Source organism: Dermacentor albipictus, chromosome 6, assembly GCF_038994185.2.
Source record: "Dermacentor albipictus isolate Rhodes 1998 colony chromosome 6, USDA_Dalb.pri_finalv2, whole genome shotgun sequence".
NCBI lineage: Eukaryota > Metazoa > Arthropoda > Arachnida > Ixodida > Ixodidae > Dermacentor > Dermacentor albipictus.
Genome location: NC_091826.1, coordinates 11,709,354 through 11,724,101, shown reverse-complemented (window position 1 = coordinate 11,724,101; position 14,748 = coordinate 11,709,354). Strand labels below are relative to the sequence as shown.

The following is a 14,748-nucleotide window of genomic DNA, read 5'->3' as shown; positions in this document are numbered from 1 at the left end:
GAGTAATAATACGTATAGCTTGTAGATCTTTCTTGACTTAGTTGTGAGGCTTTATAGGGGAATTTCAACTTTGGGAATAGTGACCGATACATCCATGTACAATGCAAAATTACTTTCAGTTATGGAAAAGTAAGCCAAGTTCTTTAATGTTGTTATGTGGTGTACCTACACATGGCAGGTTCAGTCAAATAAAGTTCAGTTGTAAGTGCACAGTGGTTTTGTTTTTCTGTTATTCCTCATGTCCTTGCCTCTTTTATGCCAAACACTTTGTTCAAGATGAACTAACTTGCCAGCTTCAAGATTTTTTTATAGCTTTTTGGTGGGCTAGTTGGTTCTGGATAATGGTGAATGTTTAACACTGTGAACAGACGAATTACAAGATGAGTATGTGTCACCTACTTGTCGGGTCCTTCGTCTACTTGCCCTCTTAAAAACTCCAGATGTGCTTCCAGATTCTTTTGGCCAGTCATTTTACTAGAATGATTGTTGCGACATAAAGCTACTTTGATGACTTCAGGGTTGCACTGACACCTATCTTTTGCACTTGCACAATTTATTGGCATACCAAGCCTCTGCTCACACTAGAGTGAACCTGTTTGCCCTTCAAGGTGCATAGTCTGTCAACCTACAGTAGACTATTATTAAAATAAGTTTAAAGGGGGCTAAGAAAATTTGTTTGCCTTATCAGAAGTTCTTGAGTGACCCACAGAAAAGAAAGTAGGGGCACCCATTCTAGGGGCGCCCAGATACTAAAACCAAGACACCTGTATAAAAAGACATTTATATTGCAGTAGCATGATTAAAGGCATTGCTTTGGGATCTCTTATTTCAAAAATTTTTAATTTATGCTTTCTAGTGCTGTGCTGTCAGAAATGTTCACACTTCACCTAACTTTGAAGAAAATCCTTTATTTCTCTCAAGTTGTTTAAAAAAAGGGAAGTGCAGCAATGTATTCAGGGCATCAGGTTGTCTTGTGTTCAAATGCCATTGGTGGCAGTTGTGTAAGTTTGGCTTAAGTGAAGGGGTGGTTCGTGTTCAACTGAATCTTCTTTTTTTGCATTGGGTCTATGGTAAATCAACCAAGCACATTAAAGCTTGATTGGCCCATAAACAATTCACATATTGAAAAACCTTCACAAGGCTGTTTCTCATATACAATGACCTACAGTAATGTGGGGCACATTCGACAATTCAGCTTAGCCTGGTTCATCTTAAAAGGAGTTTGCTGTAATTTTACTTGGTATTTATCTTTAGTGGCCTTTTAGAAAGCCAGCAACACTCTGTTTTCACAACCTGCGCCACCCTGCCATTTTTGCAGTTTGTGCGCAAGGAATCGTGCTGGTTCGGCAACGACGAGCTGCTTGCCCATCAAGGCGAGAGGCACTGTGAGCAGTTCCAGCTGACTGTGCCCACCTTGGACCGTGTGAGCAAGTACACGCTCTGGGTGTCGCGAGACCCTGAGGGTCGTGCTGTGCCGCGGCGCTACCTGATGCGTGGCTACAACACCTTGCTTGGCTCCCACTTCGACAAGTATGAGGTTCTGTACTACGGGTACTCCCGGGACCCCTTGCCACCCAGCGTGTTCGACATCACTACCCTATTCAGTGAGTAAATAGCAGCTCTGAGTGTGTGGAGTGAAATTCAGTGTAAATACAGTAGGACTGCATTGATGCGTTTGCGTTTTCCTGGTGACTACATTGCATTCGCATGATCCTAGTGCCTAGAGAGTCTAAGCTGCCTATCTTCTGGTTATGTTTTTCTTGGCTCTTACATTTCTTTTCCAAGCCGTGCAAAAAACTTACGATGAGGTTACAGTGAATGTCTGATGCATACTTTGGTGCTGTAGTTGTTCAGCTACCTTTGAATAATAAAATCATGCTACATGTCAATTTTCTTGCTTTGGTTGTAGTAATAACAATGGAAGTTTGGGAACTAGTGGAGCTGGTCAGGCCCCCAGGCATGGTAATGATTGCAACAGCGTGTAAGAAAGGGTTTAGTTGGCAAGCATTCTGCTGTTACAGTGCACTTGTTTTCTGTATAGATATGAAGCACTGTACCGTGCTTGTGAATTCCCACACAATGTTATTGTAGCTGGAGATTCTTATCAACCACATTTATGCATATGTTCAGATACCATTGCTTTGCACTCAGCATCTGGGACTGGCGTGAACTTTTTGCTTTTTAAGTGCAGCCATAATAAATCTTAGAACAACAAAAAGCTGAGCAAGTTTGTTAAGATTAATGGTATTTAAAGGCAGGCATGCAAACCACAGGAACTAGAAGAACCAGGACAATACACACACTATGAATGCTATAATGAAAGTGCTTGTACTGAAAATTTGCACAAGTATCACATAAACACAAGCTCAGCTTAAAACGAGGGATGATGACTGCATACTTCATGATTGACTCGTTATTTAAAGGTCACCTTCTTAAGTTTAGCCTTAACCATTGTGCTGAACAACGAGTTCGAAGTCATTCTAAATCACTGACTAAATGGTAGGATGGAAGGGTCAAATTACAGGGGAGCAATAATTTGTTATACATGCTGACTAAAATGTGAAGTAGTGGACTAATTGACGTAGCACCCTTAAAGGGGCCCTGAAACACTTCTTGAACATAGTAAAAAAACATTGCCGATCTGTTAACGAGGCTCATGCAAACACGTGAGCCATATATTATTGCACCGCATGCAGCAGGGAATTTACAATCTCGTGTAAAAGGCCGCAAACAGTCACTTGCTCTTGCATACGCAATGTCTTCATGCAGCGTCATGGAAAGCAGTTGGACCACTAATGCAATTGGCTGATTTTATGATCGTGAGAACATTCTCAGTAATACATAATTGCTGATTTTGAGTTATACAATGGAAAAATATATATGTCTGTGATCTCAAAACGACAAGAATTATTTCATCTTTGCACTGTGTGTAGCTGTGTCTGCTGCGAGTGGCCTCCGAGATGGCAGTGGCGTCCTGCGTAGCATAGTCTACCACTTCAGCCACATGGTGCTACGATGAGTACTTTCGCAGCCAAGGCACTCAACTTTTGGCCAGGGCTTTGCCTTGTTGGCTTCTCTGCTGCGTAACTTCCAGTGCGCCAGCACAGACGGAAAGAGAGAGAACGTCGGGTATCAGTGCAATAGCTCCACTTATAGTTGAAGGATTAGAAAATATTTGCCGCATGAGATTCTATGTCATTCTAGCATGAGGCTATTTTATGACTAGTTAGAGAAGTGTTTCAGGGCGTCTTTATGAGTAAGCTTTAGCTCGGGCCCAGCTCCGACTCTGCCTATTCAAATACATGTAAAACGCAAAAACGTTTTTCTGAGATAGCCCCTGAACCGATTTTAATGAAATTTGTTGCATATGAAAGAGAGTTAAATTCTAGTGACTGTTGGAAGCAAAATTTCGATTTAGAGCTTGAATTCTTTTAAAATGATTTTTAGAAATTCGAAAGTTTAAAAAAAAATAGAAGCACGAAGTTTACATATTAATAACTGTGCATCAAAAGCAGATATTGTGGTTCTGTAAACGGCATCCACTAGATCACTGAAAGCGGACAAATTTGGTACGTCATTTTATATCTTACATGAACTTGCTACATTGTGTACGAGGGTGCTGCAAAAGCTGTATTTCCATATTACTAAATTTTTTGAAGTTCATGTGTAACATATGAGTTTTGTCCTCTTTAGATGTACTATTACATCGAATTCACATAACTGTAATATATTCCATTGCTGAGTTACAGAGTTGTAAACTTGTTTTCTGAATATTAGTGATTTTTACCAATATTTTTTTATAAAAAATTGACAACCTAAATCAACAATTCGAAACCAACAGTCACTAGATTTTAAGTTTTTCTTTTAAATGCATCAAACCTCGTCAAATTTGGTGCAGTGGTTGACGAGAAAAACGAATTATCCTTTTACATGTATTTAGATAGGAGCACCCGAGCTAAAGCTTCCTCTTAAGGTAAATATTATAGTAGTGCATAAATGGCACGCAGAACATAACAGTGTAAGAACATGGGTACATGGACCTGAAAAATAACATGAGTACGAGACATGGCCCATATGAATTTTGTGCTTTGAGGCATGCTTAACCGCAGAGCAACTGGACCTGACGGAGAGAAGAGAGACAAAACAAGCATTTTGTGGTGTCCACTTTTGTTTCTAAATTGCACCCACTGTGTCCTGTCTATTTACATGGGTAAAACTTGTGGCCAACTAACCCAACTTACAGCATTTGATACAATTGGCCTTATGGCCTTATACCTTGTGAAGGACGGTGCAGATCTCCTACACTGCTCCAGTTATTTCAAATTTAATGCTCTGCCAACTCTGCTTTGAGTCGCAGGGCAGGTGAGGTACTGTACTACCGCAGCAAGTACAAACAGAGCATTGTGAAAAGTTACCCTGTAGCATGGGAGTGGTGTTCTGTAGGAAAACTGAAGAAACTTGATGAAATGTACTCTCCTTCACACTGAAGTGCAGTGTAACTAACTTTCTGTTGTTGACTGCTGTTTGTTAGTCATAAGGAGGGTATTATATATCATCAGGAGTTAGTCCCATAACTTCGCAGTCACAATACCAGACCTGTCTTATGTTTACATGACTTCGTCACCTTTGAAAGCTTTTTAAGGATAGTACTTTGAACAGCTTGGAACGGAATACCAAGATGGTCACCAAGCCAGAATCTCAAGGAGCGTTCACTTTCCAGAAACTCTGGTAGTTTATGAGATAAAGCAGTAATAGGTGGAGTGCTAGATTACGATACGGTAACATACAAGTAGTTGCTCACACATACTAATTGACTGTTTGTAGCCACTCCGATTCAAAATGTTTGCAATTTGATATGTCCTCATCAGCACAAACCTGCCAGTTTCATTTGCCTTTATAGTCGAACGCCTCTACAACAAAGTGACTTGTATAACGAATGATTTATGAATCCCCAAGCACTTTGTTATAAAGGTGCTTGATTGTATGGTCTCTGTAAATGTGCTCACTCAAAATACGCCCCCAAGTACACAATGTTTGTCAAAGACTTGGCATCTGTCTCTGTCTCTGCAGATGGCACGTGCCGCAGTTTTCCAGGCCCAGGTGCTGAGCGACTGGCTTTGCACAACCCAATGGCTGAGTTCCTAGGGAGCCATGATGGTCACACGAAGCACTCATTCGAAGACTTCAAGGAGACGCACAAACGCACTTACGAGCATGACATGGAGTACAACAGACGTCTTGACATTTTCCGCCAGAACCTTAGGTTTGTCTTATCTTGGGTGTCTTTCCCTTTAGACTTGGCATCGTTAGGACATGTTCTACTGTGATAGCTGTTAATCCTGACTCGAAAGGATGCTGTTGTGGTAGAGCGATATGATTGTAATGGAGGTGTAGGCTTATGTCACTGAGATTTTCTTCCTCTTGGTCTCTGCCTGTAGTGCTGCAAGAAACTAAGAAAAGGTGGATGTGTGGTTGGATGTTGGGTGAATATTATGAGCGTCCCCTTTGGAACAGGGTGGTGGCAAATGCCATCAAGCTCATCACTTTTACCTTGCCAATACTCTGTTGCTGACACTGTGTGTCCCCTGGTGTGCCAAACATGAAACACTTATAAACTTTAAGAGCATGTAAAAAAAATGAACATATCAGCTAACTTCCCTTGCTTTTTGTGTGATGTATTGATTGCACAAACACTATCCACAACCGCCTTTGACCAGCCACGTACCCTTGAACAGCCTTGACCAGCCACGTCTGTCTGTCACCTCCCAATGACTTAACCGTCCCTGTATAGAAGTCAACTAACTGCAGTTGAATCAAATTGAAAGGACGGAAGCCTAAACCATTAGACTGCAGTTATTGTTGTGAAGGTACTGCAGATAGTGCAGTACTGTTGAATGTTCTGATGTCCATGGACAACCTAGAGAAAAATTTTCATGCTTGTATTGTTTGTTGAAACGAATGTTTCAGTACAAGATGGTAATTAATATTCGGTTTACTATGCAAGTAAGAGCTGTGAGAAGCAAAAAAATGACCACATATTTTGGTAGAAATTTCACGTAAACTTTGGGTAGTGAATACCGTGGGGCTCGGCACTTTGACATCAGCACTGCAGTGACGGGGCACGGCTGCATTGAAGCGTCACTCTGTTATGCTCCATTTGGTTATACAAAAGCGGGCATTAAGATTCATGACGCACTTGAGAACCGATACACCCAGCAGGCCACTGATCAGTCAACTAAACATATTACCATTCGATCTTATGCGTGAGCATAAAACAGCTAGTTACGTAAACACTATTGTGAAATGTAACCATCCTTTCCCTCTATCCATATGTTTTTCATCATCATACTAGAAGTACTGCCGCTGGAAATTTCAACCTGGATCCTGTACATAATGTATATGGCAAAAGACTACTTGAATGTGTTGGAGTTAGGACATGGAACAACATACTCTCCAAAATAAGAAACACAAAATTTCAGCAAAGCGCTATTTATTAGCTATGAACGACTGATTTTGTGCCTGTATTCTTGCTTGGCGTTCTGTTGTTTGCGGTTTGATAATTTATGGAACTGATAATAATTTCTAAAATTCTTTTTTTTTCTTTTTTTAACGTGCGAATGTGTTGCATTCATCCCTTGTATTGATCCCCCCATACTTGTATTGAATGTCTATTATATTTCGCATATCCGGACCAAGCCTGCGGCTGTTGGGTCCAACAGTCTTTTGCGTATGCACTGTAACACCTATGATGATAATAATAAAGAAAGAGAGAAAGGAAGTTCACTAGAATGGAAAGGGAACGATAAAAAGCACATTAAAGAAAGGCGTGGCATATGTTCATGCTTGTGTAGCACCTGACAATGAATATTGTACTGGATTAAGAAAAAGAAGCAGCCGATAATTGCTCACTTAGAAGACCGATAAACATACAGTGTGATGCAACTTGAGAAATAATTACATTGAAGCTTCCAAGATTTTTGAAGAAAAGAAAAAGAAAACACTCGTGACGGCACATCACAAGGCGATGAAGCCCAGCTGTAACAAAATTATTTTTTAACAGCTCTGATAGTGTCCATGTAACAGTGCTTACTTGCGTACTGTCAAATTCTCATGTACTGCGGCATAAAGCTCACAGTATGGCGCGAAAACGCGCTCGCAGTGAAAGCGAAACATTGTGTGCGGACATGCATGCAGACACGCATTCGCTCAGCGCGAACCCGTGCGATCACTGCATTGAAGCTTCATTCTGCTTTGCTCCATTTGGTTACACAGACAGCTCACTATAAGAACATATTTCACAGTTTTCTCTCAGTGATTGCCCACCTTTCACGCAAGAAGCCGTTTTGGGGGAATCGATTGCGGTGATTACGCGCAGTGTCCCAGCTTACTGCATGCAGTAGGTAAAGTGATAGCATCTGGAAACCATTCTGTACTTCTTGTTTCTCCAAAATTATTATTTTAAAGGTAAAATACTTCTGTCATTTTGAGAGTACTTGCAAAATGTCCAGGAGGGCTCCCCCGTAGTATCTTTATTTAGCGCCGATAAACCTAAGCGGAGTGGGTCATGTTGTCCCTCAGACTACGCAAGTGAGGCGTTTCCGAGCGATGGCGACTCCGTAAGTCCTCGCCCCCATAGTTGTGTGAAACTCTATGCTCGCCCTCAATACCGACATCGTTATAGTGACAGCCCCGTCGCTACAGTGTTGCTGTTAAAGTGACGGGCCCCGTCACTGTAGTCACTACCTAAACTTTAGCTGGTTCATTGCTTCACAGCTGAATAGGCTGCTTGAACTAGCATCAGAATTGTTTTGTAGTGTCAAATGCCACTGTAGTTGCTTCATATTTGGCACAATTTAGCTGCTCAGTATTACTAGCTTTTCTCAAACTTTAGAGCATTTCTTAGTTTTTAATTTGTAGTCTTCTCCTCAAACTCCATGGATGTTGCAGTCAAAACTAAAAGCATATGCGAGTCATCATTTGTTAATGCCTCTATATATCATTTCAAGAAAATTTTTTCAAAGGAATGTTAAATATGTTTATTTTTAACTTTCACGAGAACTTCAAAAAATAGTGAAGTACAGCATAAGCTACTATTATTGCAAAAATGGATTCTTGTAAATTGTAACAGTGGTCTTTTTTTGACGTACTCTTAGTTGCAAAGGTGTGCACTGAATGTGATTATACCCTTTATGCTCTCACACACATTGTGTAGTTGAGTGAAAAATTTCCTAAAGAATTTTTTATGCTTACTGTACTCATTATGCAAAGCCATCTCAGCATGCATGTTTCGGACTTAAAGAATGAGACAATGAGATTCACAGTTAGGCAACGTAGGCAGAAAATTCAGAATATTTTTCTGCTTTACAGAAAATTCTGAACCTAATTATTCAGTTGCCTTCCTGCTGCAGTGCTGCCTCTTTTGACTGCATTAGTGTACTCACTTACAATATATTTTCTAGCTGCCAAGACATTTGCTGAAAATTCTTGCTTTATTTTAGCACTGTCATATGTTCCTCTGATAAATGCCAAGTTACATGCCGATTGGCCAGCTTGTCCAGACGTAACTTTTACATTTGTGACAACTTGTAAAGTGCTTTCAGGTCCGAAGTTGTGAGATAGGTTTTCAGCAAGGCCTTCACGCTGTATAACAGCATGTCATTCCCCTTCACAGGTTCATTGACTCAACAAACCGTGCCAACCTGGGCTACAGCCTTGCCGTGAACCACCTGGCCGATCGTACGCCACAGGAGATCAGTGTGCTCCGTGGACGCCTTCAGTCCAGAGACGGCTCTTCCAAGGCTGAGCCATTCCCCAGGCACAAGTTCACTGCCAAGTTACCCGACCAAGTAGACTGGAGGCTTTACGGTTAGTAGGAAAGAAATAGAAGCAACCAAGACAAGAGAGCAGCACTCTTTGTCATCTCTGTCTTCATAATTTTGTGTAGCAGCTACTGTTCCTCTACCGTGAGAAAGTACGTGAACTGGAGTCTGGCCCTTTACTCGTTCTTTGTACAGTGTGCATATGCGTGAAAGGTGCAGAAATCCACACCACATGCCCATTCTAGACACGAATGTAGCACAGAACACAACTTACGTGGTGGCTCATTGGCCCTGCCATTGTGCTGTTGAGCACGAGCTGACGGTTTCGACTCTTGGCTGTAGTGTCTACATTTCAATAAGCGTGAAATGCAAAAATGCTTATTCATTGCTTTAAGTGCGCATTAAAGAACCTCAGGTGGTCAAAATTAATCGTGAGCCCCCCATTGCGATGTCCCTCATAACCCGCTGTGCAGTTTTAGAATATTTAACCTCACAATTTAGTTTAATTAATTTAATGCAAATGCAGAGACACACATCACTGGTGACTCCCCCACGATAATGTTACAAAAGCAGTCTGCGCTCCACCCCTGGAAAAGGATTGTTTGGCAGGTGTTGACAGAGCACATGATTGTGGTTGAAGCAAATTGAAGCTTGTTCTTGTTTAGGAGCTCTTGCCCATGTTTAACTTACCAAAGCTCGAGCTAGGCTAACCCATTATGAAGGGAACACCCACTTGCTGTTCAAGCAAGGATTACTGCAGAGCCGATTTTTCATTGGAGCTGCGTCCAAGTTCGCTTGCTAATAGAGTTCAGGTTTGAGGTTGTTGTACGAAGTCACAGTCAGAGACTCTGCACCTTTTGTACTTTCTTGATGTAGGTGCAAGAACAAGTACAACTAGCTATCTTGAATGCAGCTGATGTGTTTCTCATTAAATTTGTCCATGTTGTACACTGTGCTGATCTTTTTCTTTATCTTTGAATATCCATCTGCTTAATCCAGTGTTTCCACTGTCTTTATCCTGTTTCCTTTATCTGTCCTTTATTCATTATTAAGCTGCCGCGCTGGCTCAGTGGCTATAGTGTTTTGCTGCAGAGTACGAGGTTGCAGGTTCGATTCTTGATGGTGCTGACCACATTCTGATGGAGGTGGATTGTAAAAACTCTTGTACCATGCTTTGTGTGCATGGTAATGAACCCCACATCTTTAAATTTATAAGAAGCCCTTATCAATCATGCACTGATCGCAGCCTAAACCCGAGTACCCTTAAAACTCGAGTACCCTTAATCATCATAGTAACCCTGATATGGCTGAAGGTCTGTAAACAAGGCAATCATTAAACATGTGGCTGATTTGGAATTCATCTACCGTGCACTTGCAGGAGCTGTGACGCCAGTGAAGGACCAAGCTGTCTGTGGGTCCTGCTGGAGTTTTGGAACAGTAGGCGAACTGGAAGGTGCATACTTCAGAAAGGTCAGTCCTTGCCACAGATATTCTTTCTAATCATGTCGTGCTTGTTCAAAAGTACTGTTCCAAAATGTATTGCCTATGGCAAACTCATTTCAGTGCTTTCTGTCTCTGGATGTCGAAGATGATTGTGGTAGGTATACCTCGCGAAACAGATGGCATGAACTTTAAGTTTAGCCCTGAAATAAATACTTTTCTTGTTGTACGTGTAGTGAGTGGTTAAAAGTTGCTTACCATGTCCCTTTTGGTAGCGTCCTAGGTCATATTTTAAGTTTGAAGTAAACACTGCTCTGAGTAGATTCAGGGAGAGGACCATGTGGCAGATTGAGGAAAACAGGCAAGGTTTGATAGGGTTTTGATAAGTGTGTCAGTGTGCCTTCTATTGTAACTAAATGACAGCAATGACTGTGGTTTTTAATTTTAGACCTTACAGGCTACTTGAGTTGTTGTGGAGAGGGAGAGTATATATCATAGAACGTTGGCTTGGTTATTGCTTAGCTGTCACTGATCTACATACATGCACAATGTGCAAAATGCACAGTGTGCAGCATTTGTGTGGCAGCAAAAATACTTATCAGTGCCAATGTTGCATCTGTCTACTTGCCTTCATTCACACCCATTTTGCTATGCTGTTGTAGCAATAACAGAATAGGTACAGTGCTCACGGAATGAAATGGGACACGGAGCATTCAGTAGAACCCTACTTATGTGCAAAGTACGCGAGAGCACCATGTCATGTCGCTAGGAATTTGGTCACCAAAGGTGACGAGGACTCTGATGTAAGTGTACGCGCCAGAATTACGTCGATGTGACACGAACTGCAACCGGTTGAAACGAAAGTATGCGCATTACTTAGCCCTAAATTGACGCGTTTCATTCCGTGAGCACTGTACACGGGAAAAAAAAAGGAAAAAAGAAACTCTAGCAGACAGGACAAAATAAGAAGGTGCACAGCATGCTGTTTCTAACTTGTAATCATGAACCAAGTAGCCAGTAAATAGGAGTTTGTGAATATTCAGAAATTTCGAACACCATCGAATATTATATTTTAATATTCGTATTAGATTCAAAAGTTATTCAAAATTTTCAAATATTCAGTTGGACACGAATATTTGAAACAAATAGAATATATTTCGGGCCATGCCGGAACAAAAACGGTTCTTAGCTTTTGTATCTATCTAATCTAAGAATATGTGTCTTATTTTGTGCTTTATTTTGCGCCGATTTCGTGCTGCTGGCGAAATTTCTCGGGAAAGACAACTTCTCAGTAGCAAGGAACACCAGTTACGTAGAGCGAGGGTGCACCTAGAACTCAATGAAAAGGGACAGGGTTGACTGTGTAAAAGAATCCAAATGCAATAAGGATTCTCTTGCTGGGAATGTAGGTTCAGTGGGCCAATCCTCAGCTACAATGCCTATCCGTGTGGCCTCACCAGGCAAATATGCCAGCTCCCCGCCGCATGCCCATGTCGCGCCTCTGTGGAGTGTATCATATGCCTGTTACAACATTTTGGGATAAAGTTATGGCCGGTCCGCTACCGCAGTACGCACCCGAGCAAGACCCAGCACTTTTACAGATCTCGCAGGCGATGTGAGTTCTGCTATAAGCATTATCATGATGCCTCTGCGCATCAAGGTATGCTCGAAGGTACTATTCTAAACGAGTATGGATGCATTACACATGTTTACTTGGAGTTATAATCAAAACATTTTTTTTTATGCAATTGAAGGTGCCCTCTCCCTTCTTCCTGAAGGTATAGCCTTGTATACCTTGCATTATATATTGATGGTTGCGCCATAGTCTTGTAAGTGCAGTACCTCGACAACAGTGAGTTGGTCAAATGTCTCATACTTAAAGGGGCCCTGAACCACTTCTTATCGAAATGTAGAAAGGCATTTTAAGTGCAGATAGGCTATTTGAGAAATATTTTCTTGCAAAAAGTACTTCAATGCTTCGGCAGAAGCAGAGTTATTGGCAATCAAACACTGCCTCCACTGTGCTTCTGTTTCTTCTTGAATGCCTTGCACTGTGAAGGCTATGGCGCAGTGGGGCGTGCCCACAATACTCCGTCTTCTATCACAATGGTGTGAAGTTCAATTTTTATTTTAGATGTTAACGTAGACACCATGGCTTCTGATTTTGGGGCCTACGATGCGCTAAACATAAGCCAAACACAGTTGTCCTCAGCAAGCTGCAGTGTGCTTAGCCAGTGGACACGCGGTGGCAATGTCGTGATATTGATGGTGTGTAGCTGACCACAGCTACCAATAGCAGTTGTGTATGGGAATCTGCTTTATCATGCAATAAATCATACACCTGCCTCCTTAAGAGGGTAAGGAGGCAGGCTTCTATTTGAAAAGGAAGCGTTTGAGAGAAAGGTGACTTGGCGATGCACTTGCAAGCTCCACGCACCGTGTACAACAGCAAAACTTGGCTGAGATGTTCACAGCAGTATATGCTACCCGTGGACTATGTTATTTCACCAAGCCTGAAGGGTGGTTCGAGGCCCCTTTAAGAAAAACAACAGAAGGGGCTCGCTGCACAGGCTGGGCTGCAGAAGTCCTGCTTGCATGTGGCACAAAACATAAGAAAAAGAAAAGACAATGTTCTTGCAGTTCTTTTCTAAGCAACAACCATAGCAAATAGTACAGCACGGCTTCATGTTAGTTGGGTATGAATGCAGCTTTTGCCTTTCTCATTTCTTACTTTTGCAGTGCAAATCCTGAGCTTATTGCTTAAGAGCAAATGCCATGACTGACGGCTGGTACTGCGTCAACTGTCTCCAAGTTTATGGGCCTTTGATGCTGTATTAGTGAGGCACAGGTTGGCAAGAACAAACGGCTAGCGGTAATAACTTAATTTTTCAAGTTAATATGAGTAAAGTACGCGATCTTTTCGTTTAACTGCTTGATAACCTACTGTATACACTCAACTAAGGGCCACGCTCGTGTAAGGGCCGCTCCCCCTAACTTGGCACTCCAAATTTAAAAAAAAGAAAGAAAGAAAGAGATCTCACCAGCAAACGGCAGCAGTGGCTCGAATTTCTCTTTTCTTTTCGAGGACTTTGCACTTCATTACCTTTCGATACGCTCACCCAGCAGCCAAACTTCATCGTTATAACTGATAATGTGGCATGGGGGCATTGTAGTAAGTGGGTTATTTCACCATAGAAAACATAGAAAAGTTGACGGTGCAGCAGCTTCTCATTGTTATAGCCGATATATTGTTAGACCTAGTATCGTTATAAGTGGATACGACTGTAGTTTCCATGCTCCAACATGGTAAAGTAACCAAAATTGTCTAATAGTAAATGCATGTGCATATCATCATTTGATACCCAGTTCGATATTTAAAGCTAAGTATTTGTATTCGCACACCGTTACCATTAAGTCAATCCTTGCTAAGAATAGGTACAGTGACATTCGGCAATGCCCATTTCTAAGTTACACCTGAAGAATATGCCATGTGTTTGCTGGTAGACATTTAGGCTGCCAAAAACCTATCTCCACAATTTGGTCACCATTGCTACAGAGCAGTTTCTTCTCAGCAGTGGATTTTTAAATTTCTTCCCAGACCGGTAAGCTTGTTCGCCTGTCCGAGCAGCAGCTGGTCGACTGCAGCTGGAACAATGGTAACAATGGGTGCGATGGAGGCGAGGACTTCCGTGCCTACGAGTACATACGCAACCATGGATTAGCCTCAGATGAGGACTATGGAGCATACCTTGGACAGGTAATGGTGGACCGCATGTTCGTTTATGTAACTTATTTTATGACTGTCTGAGTGTGATGTGTTTAATGTGGTTTGTTTGTTGTGTCGATTTTTGCTTTTTCCTTTCTCTTCTCTGTACTCATTTCTTTCTTTCACTTCATTGAGCAAGCAGGTGTCGGGGCTTTTTCATAGTTACCTCCAGCCTGTTTCTTTCCACGTCTTTCTTTGTGGTTATGTCTTGATGCATAACATCAATAATTTATGATAGGCTATATTCATATTATTACAGTAATGACAAAAAATGTAAAATGCCTTTTGCAGGTGTTGTAGTCCATAGTAAATCTCTCTTTTTTTCATTCTTGTCCTACTTTTGTTATTGGCTCACATGATGCTCTGCTTTCATTATTGTCGGTATTAAGGAGCAGGAATGGAGATAGTCATTCATGTGATGCATAAAAGTGGTGCACCTTTGGTATATTATATCAGACTAGGCACAAACAGGTAGGGCGACAGAGAATTAGATGGAGGGAGGAGTTTAGAAAACGATGCAGACATAGAGTGCATTTGGTTTATGCTGGACAGAGATAATAATAAATTCTTGAGAGAGACCATTATCTTACAATGGACTTACCGTATTTAACCATATCTCACACGCACCTTTCTTCAGAAAAAATTAGGCTGAAAATTGCCTGCGTGTTACTATTGGATACGAAACCAAAACTGCTTTTACAGCGTTGGCAATAGCCTACTGTC

At 41.5% G+C, this 14,748-nt stretch overlaps 1 protein-coding gene across 2 annotated transcripts in view; it reads left to right on the top strand.

Moving 5' to 3' along the window:
* CtsK1 (C1 family peptidase 26-29-p) overlaps positions 1-14,748 on the top strand; it is a 28,648-nt gene that overhangs the window by 7,469 nt on the left and 6,431 nt on the right. For both annotated transcript variants that reach the window (XM_065446984.1, XM_065446985.1), the window contains exons 4-8: positions 1,319-1,604; positions 5,071-5,263; positions 8,672-8,865; positions 10,198-10,289; positions 13,858-14,016. In XM_065446984.1, the coding sequence (XP_065303056.1) occupies positions 1,319-1,604; positions 5,071-5,263; positions 8,672-8,865; positions 10,198-10,289; positions 13,858-14,016 (924 nt within the window). The remainder of the gene's footprint in view (positions 1-1,318; positions 1,605-5,070; positions 5,264-8,671; positions 8,866-10,197; positions 10,290-13,857; positions 14,017-14,748) is intronic.